Source organism: Lytechinus variegatus, chromosome 4 (genome assembly GCF_018143015.1).
Source record: "Lytechinus variegatus isolate NC3 chromosome 4, Lvar_3.0, whole genome shotgun sequence".
Classification (NCBI taxonomy): Eukaryota; Metazoa; Echinodermata; class Echinoidea; order Temnopleuroida; family Toxopneustidae; genus Lytechinus; species Lytechinus variegatus.
In genome coordinates this window covers 66,184,635-66,192,059 of record NC_054743.1, presented here as the reverse complement: position 1 = coordinate 66,192,059, position 7,425 = coordinate 66,184,635, and the positions used below count along the sequence as shown (strand labels likewise).

General features: G+C 38.3%; 1 protein-coding gene across 1 annotated transcript; it reads right to left on the bottom strand.

The window, feature by feature from the left end:
* Nucleotides 1-1,379: 1,379 nt before the first annotated feature.
* Nucleotides 1,380-5,494, bottom strand: LOC121413173. The gene is made up of 4 exons (XM_041605935.1): nucleotides 4,757-5,494; nucleotides 4,089-4,252; nucleotides 3,527-3,792; nucleotides 1,380-3,037 (listed from the first exon to the last, which is right to left on the bottom strand). Exons 1-4 carry the CDS (start codon nucleotides 5,492-5,494, stop codon nucleotides 1,380-1,382), a joined length of 2,826 nt encoding a protein of 941 aa, XP_041461869.1.
* Between the last annotated feature and the right edge of the window lie 1,931 nt (nucleotides 5,495-7,425).

Below are 7,425 nucleotides of genomic sequence, written 5' to 3'. Positions count from 1 at the left end.
CTCATATTTAAGCATGTAAACACTCAACTTCCTAAATACATATCGGATGTGTTTGTAAAGAACGGTTTAATTCATGCTTATAATACTGGAAACAGGAATCAATACCCCAGATGGAATCTGAATACAGAATTTGCTTTTTATTCATGTAGGCACCATGCTCCTACAATCTGGAATTCACTCCCTGTATAACCTCAATTCCATTTGATAACAGATTTAAGCAAATCTAAAGCTACATTTGATCAAACGTGACTCTCGTTGAATTTTAAAGGATTTCTTTGTCTTCTTTTTACTTTCACCCCCCCCCCTCTGCTTTCCATTCTATTCTTCCCTTTTCATGTATGTTTGTTTTGGTACAAGACGCAATTCATTTTTATTTACTGAGTATTCGCTGAATTTGTTCTCCGCTTTTATTAATTGATCAAATCTTATGTTATGAAGGGAACTGTCTTGACAATACCTATTTGGTCTTTTACAGCTATAACTAATTGCAATACTTTTTTATATTCAATATGCATGTACATACCATTGAATTACTTTATCTTATCTTGAATTGCATTTGTTATTATGTGTTGCTAAATGTTTTTAATATTGGAATTTAATAAAGTTGAATTGAATTGAATTGAATTGGAGAACCCCAATAGTGGCAAGAATCAAGAGAAAGATGGCCAGGTTCAAGCCGAATGTAGCTTGATTGCTCCAATTACAGCAGAATGACGACCCAAAAGTGATGGCCAAATGCGCCGAGCTCGGACCGTTACTCCCAAAATGATACAAATACTTCCGAATCTGTCTAGAATACTCCGAATGCCTCCCCTAATCCAACCAAATGTCATCCGAATACATCCAGATTGTGACCCGAATAAAGTTTCTTGTAGCTCCATTCGAGAATATTTTGGAGGGTAGTCGGCTGGTTTTGAACATCATTTCAAAATGAGCCGAATATCCTCTGGGAATGTTTCCGAATCCATTTCGAATTTACTCGCATTTCCTGAGTAAACAGTCCAGAACCCTCCCGAACATTCCGGAAGGATTCGCAGCTGATTTGGTTTCAGTGTAACCTTAACTTTACTGGACTAGTTATCCACATGACCAACGTAGGCTAAGAGGCAATGTTTAAGATCATTGGCCGAAATGTTTGTGTCCTGTGAATTTTCTCCAGTTTTATCATTATAACAGTGTATGAAACTAGCCATTGTCTACAATTTCGGTTTCAAATTGCATTGTTATTGGTGAATGAAGGCAGTAATGACAGTTCACTTCATAGTATTGATTTTTTTTTCATTTTTTTATTGGGGGGAGGGGCAAGAAAGCTAAAATGGGTTTAGGGCTTTTTAAAGGAAACAAAGTAATCAATTTGTTTTTGATACCCTCCTAAACGTTTACTTTATCAACAATTTATTATGTACATTGTGAATATAAGAGGTTTGATATGCATGGTGAATGTCTGTATAGTTAGCATTTCCAAAGTCGCTTACCACTACACGATGATTCATGACAAAGATATGTCCTGATACTGTGTGCGCCGGCAAATAGTCCCCGATCATAAGTGTCTTGCTGGATGAAGTCGACAGATGATCTGCTACAGCTTTAGCCACTGTTTGGTCTTGACTCTCATATGCTACATCAACAATGAAGTTATCATCACTGCGTTGTTTGGTTAGACGAGATACGATATCCAATCCGATCTCCTTCTGCTGGGCTGAGGTGAAGTACAGAAGCTCCCGGAATTCTCCTGCTTTTCTGATGATATCCTTCATTAATTTGTTGTATTCGCTCCTATCTGAATTGTGGAGAGATGCCAGATACATCCCTGATAGATACTCCTGAAAGAGCTTATGAGGGAACTGCACAGATGTGACTGCTAAATGAAAACGGTGTCTTCTCTCTCTCCTCGAAGGGGTTTGGGTTTGCTTAGTGAGCACTCCGACTTTGCAACCTGTTTCCATAGTTCCCGGCCAGCGCTGGAATTCCTGTTCAGTGAACACCAGTCTCCTCTCATGGAGTCCCCGCAAGGCAAGACAACCGATATCAGACAGATGACACAGAATCTCCTTACGTTTCCTATCCAGTTCTCCACCAATATCACCTGCAGACGTATCACGCTTGGAAAGATGATGATCAACCAAAAATTGGACCATCTCATCGATCAGCTGAGAGAAAGTTTGCAGTTTGGACATTGCCTCACGGCGTTCGCCGTCAAAGTCTTTCCACATAATACACAGCATTGCTGTGTATATTGGGAAGGGAGCCATGTTCTCTCTTATCACATCGTTGTTCAACATGAATCGATTCAAATCTTCAGATGAAGCTGCGTCTGAATGGAAGAACTTGGTGACGTAGGAAGATAGATTTTCATCAGAGAAACCTTCCACGGCAATGAAAGCATAAATCTTTCTAAGCTCTTGAATCTTCCGTATCTCATGTGACCTCCATCGTCTTGATGTGATTAGCACTTTCCCTGAATTGAACAGCCGATTGAAGATGATAAGGGCGATTTGGTGAGAGCTATCAAGATCGCCAGGTAATTCGTCTAGGCCGTCCATAACAAGAAAGACGTCTTTCTGATGGGAGAAGACATACTTGTTTAGCTGCATAGCTGTAACCTCAATGTCGTCTGGGAGATAAGACTTTATAATCTCTCCAATGGTCTTATCCTTTACTTCACGAAGGAGGACGAGAAGTACCAGTTTGAAATCTTGGTAACCTGCTCCATGAATCCAGTCCCAGACGATCTTTGCACAAAGAGTTGTCTTCCCCACACCACCTTCACCGTCAACCAACAAACGTTTAGGAAGGACTCCGTTGACTTTAGTCTTGAGCAGGTCTGCGTAGAGTAGCGATACCTTTAGGGTTGTTTCTTTGTCTTCTTCCAACAACGTTAAGTTGGTGAAGATCCGGTCTAATTGAAATAGAAGGCTGCTGTTCAGTGGATCGGCTTGAATCTGACAGTGATGAAGTGCAGAATATTCTTTGACCTCTTTGATGACCCGTTGGAATTCCTCTTCTGTCAGTGATAGTATGTGATCTCCGACCTGACCTGTGATAATATAGAAAATAAAATATCTCAATTATAAATGAATATTCTTTCTTTATGAGTTTCACTCAATGGGCTTGAAGTGCATGTTTTGTGTCAATTTGATATTATATCGCTTTTGTTTGTTTAAGTGTATTTTGGAAACATCTGATGCACGTTCTCAATGTTATTTTAATTAATATCCTTACCACATTTTGATCTAGAATGAAGAGCAACTTAAGTCTCTTGTAATGATTAGTATTTTTCTATTTTTTGATATGAATGAACCTATTACTAAGATTATCAGTACCATCATTATCATCATTACTTCTAATGGTTATTATACCAATATTATATATTATTTTTTAATTGTTTTTACAATAGTCTATCGTTCTAATTATTATCAGCCTTACAATCATGATCATCATTGTTCCAACTATTATTATTATTTTTTATCATATTAACATTATTATAATTTCTCTGCATAGCAGTGGTATAGGTGGTGGTAATTACCTTTCTGTACACTGTCGGCCAACTGTACCAGATTGATGTCTTTTAACTTGTTGGTCAGTATCTCCCTCGCTTCATTATCTCGTACTGTCTTCAGCCATTCACAAAGCATCTTATATGTAGCTTGCATTATGTTCCCAATGTTGTCTTCCTTGAATCGACTTAGTTGAGCCTCAGTGAATCCTAAAGCTAGTCCAACCTTCCTGAAGTCTGATGGATCCATACCGTCAGCAAGGAGATAGAGTTCAAACTCAGTTAGATTACCCGGGCTAAATAATAATGAAAGACACCAAAAATGATATGTGGATGCTTAGAGAGGATCAGAAACATATTTTCAAGTTGTTTCAGTAACGTTGAAAGTTTGTCAGATTTTGTAAAATCATTTAAAGGTTTTCATAATAATTACAGTTTGGCAGTTCACAGAGAAAAACTAATGGGAAAGGAAATATGCTACAGCTAGCCATGCTTGCCGGAGAACCGATATACGGTAAGACTCTTTCGATATTCTTTAAGATTGAAACCGTCATGAAAATATTTCAAAACGATTCATTTTCTTTTTTCTTACTTGTTGTTTGGACCAGGGTTTTGCTCCACGTCACCAGACCTCAGTAGGAGCACGTTAGTCATACTAGAACAGAATAAATTCCTTTGTGCTTCATCTGTTCCACCGCTGGGTGAACGTGATCTACTGCCTTTAGAGATTGGTGTTCCATGAAACCCTGCGATCTCCTTAAACGAAGAGAAGGACATGTGACAGAAAGACCCTTTAAATGATACACGGATTACTTTACAAGTTGCAATATAGTTTTATCAAATTCATATCTTTCCGATTTATTTCCCTTCAAACGGTGTTAACATACCTAACGTCTCAGTGAACATGACAACATTAACTTTGTTGGATTTTTGTTCGAAAAGTTGCTCTGCCTCATTGAATATTGATTTTATCGGAAAATTCAATACAGTGTCCAGATATCAACATGGTTTAGTATCGTACTTTTTGGATCAGAATTTTTTTAAACCAATCAGAATCCTCACACACGATATATATTGATAATTTGTAGGTAAACTGTTTACGTCAAAATAAAACTGCTACAAATTGCTTTTGCGAGGCAAATGTTTATATACTGTTCATTTTTCTTGTTATCCTGGTAACGGTGTGTTCCAACTTAATCTTACAGAGAAAATGATGGTTCTAGAGAGAGAGACACTTTTCTTTTTGAATATCAGACGTACCCTCATCCACAATGTGTGCTCAGTGTTGCTAGATTCATCAAGTTCAGAACTTGGTGGAGATTGGCCATGTATCCCCGACGGTAAAGAATTTGATGTCTCTTTCTGGTCATGCTTGCCGTCATCTTGATGGCCAGCGACGGCTCTTGCTACCTGTGAGAATGACTCCGATGTACCATCAGGTTGGTCTGGCTCACTTATCTGAGTTGAATCGCAGAGGCTAGTAGGAAATACGCCATTAATGGTTATATATCTCATGTCTAACTCGTCAAGGTCACAAGGCTCTAGAATCTTTGTGTCAGAAGGATCAGAGACAGGAGTGGATTTCTTCCCTGTCGAATCTGTTGAACAAGTTGAAAGGATGCGGTCATCAGCACACAGCGATCCATGTTGAGCGATATTACCGGGGCTTCTGATATCACACGGAGATCCATTGACGGTATCACAACCAGGAATGGTCGAGGTAGACAGATTCTCCGAACACACATCAACCTTGTTACTGATGATGTTTCTTGGAGATTCGGTTTTGGTGGTTTTCGGTTCTACATCACCAGAAGACGGAGGTTGTTGACAGGATGTACTGACAGCTTTGATCTTTTCATCGATTGAAGAACCATTGTTCGATGGATTCTGGCTATTGGCATTTTCCTTTGATTGCTCAGCTTCTTTCTTCGGATCATGGTGGAACCTCCTCAGAAAGGTGCCAATCCTGACACGCCAGACACTGAGAGAGATAGGCATGGTGACATCAGGAGACTACGTGGCATTAAAAAAACAGAGAACGTACCATTGATAAATATGAATTATTGATGCATTAAAAGAATCAGCATAAAATGCTAAGTATAATATCTTTAAAATATACACCCAGTGGCCGGTATTCGGAACTCTGGTTTAAAATAGTCTTAAGTTGGGGTTCAACATTTTGGAGCAAGATGTAACGCAGATATCAATAACTACATGATCAATTTATCATTGCATTGTTGCATTCAAAACGTTGAAAATCATCTGGTAATGGAAAATCATGGGATAGATCCCAGTAAACTCAAAATGAAGCATGATGAGAAAAGGATATTTGATGCTTATAGCTTCACATAGCTGTACCCTAGACTTAGACCATATTGTATATAAGTTGAATTGGAGTTCAAAATTTGAGCCTATGTCTTGAGTTGTTTTTTCGAGTTTTTATTCATCGTAAATTCTCACTTCATTTTATATAAAAAGAAAATGAAGCCGTTTCATATAGCTATTGGCCATGGAACACACAACGTTATAAACATAAGAAATAATAAAACAAACTTGTGTGTCTGAATAAAATAAAATTAAATTGAAAGCACATTCAGGGCGAGATATATAAGCTTAGAATCACGTGTAAAAATGTTCGTAAATTGTTTGTACACTAAAATTCAATTTTTATCAAGTGGTCAAGTTTACCACAACATATCCCCAACGCTTGCATTAGCATAGCTTTTGACAATGTAAGGGTGAGAGTCCACGAACAGACATGGTGGCATGACGTCACGTTATCTCCGGTATGTTTTCCGCATCATATCGTGTTAGGACTAATAGGTGATTCGACAGACTGAATGTAGCGGGTGTCATGCTGAACATGCTGGAAGAAACAATACTAATATTTTATCGCATCCAACCAGTCCGGCGCTCATTTTAAATATCAAGTCCCTCCTAACAAAAACAAATGGAATGCCTCTGGCCGTCTCACCTGCATCACGCGATTCAACATAGAAGCAGTGCTGACTTTGAAAACTACTATAACTCGCACAAGACGTTCAGTGATACTTGGATACTGTTAATTCCACGTTTTATGAACTAGACCAATACACTTTACAGAGATAGGATGGTAGTTTAACGAATACCCCCAATGTGGCCAAAGTCAGTTGACCTCACATGACCTTTGACTTTGATCATGTGACCTGGAACTTGCACAGGATATTCAGTGATACCTGATTACTCTTATGTCCAAGTTTCAAAAGTCAGATCAATACACTTGCAAAGTTATGATGGTAATTCAACAGATACCCCTATTATTGCCAAAGTTCATTGATCTTTGACCTTGGTCATGTGACCTAAAATGCGCACATGATGTTCAGTGATACTTGATTACTCTTATGTCCAAGTTTTATGAACTAGACCAACATTATGATGGTAATTCAAGAAATACCCCCGATTCGGCCAAAGTTCATTGACCCTATGACATTTGACCTTGACCATGTAACCTGAAACTTCCACAGGATGTTCAGTGATACTTTACTATTATGTCCAAGTTTCATGAATCAGATCCAAAACTATTAAAGTTTCGATTGTAATTCAACAGATACCCCCAAATTGGACAAAGTTCATTGACCCTAAATGACCTTTGACCTAGGTCATGTGACGTGAAACTCATGCGGGATGTTTGGTGATACTTGATTAACCTTATGTCCAAGTTTAATGAACTAGGTCCATATATTTTCTAAGTTATGATGACATTTCAAAAGCTTAAAGGTATTGTTTAACTTTGTGAGTAGCTTATTTTAAAAATTCTCAAACTAAGATGAAACATGTGTACTAGCGCATGTATTAGAACTAATAAACCCTGAAAACACCCATTATTGAATTAGAGACTTTTAGGAGCAGTGAACGTGAATGGCGTCGCAGTCCTCTGATCGTTCGAATCA

What these genes read in the sequence shown, in the direction of transcription:
- LOC121413173 (XM_041605935.1), bottom strand. Translation starts at nt 5,494, where the DNA reads ATGCCTATCTCTCTCAGTGTCTGGCGTGTCAGGATTGGCACCTTTCTG. An exon ending in AGCACACATTGTGGATGAGG is followed by an intron (nt 4,253 to 4,756) that starts GTACGTCTGATA and finishes TCTTCGTTTAAG; the next exon opens with GAGATCGCAGGGTTTCATGG. An exon ending in GGCCGACAGTGTACAGAAAG is followed by an intron (nt 3,038 to 3,526) that starts GTAATTACCACC and finishes ATATTATCACAG; the next exon opens with GTCAGGTCGGAGATCACATA.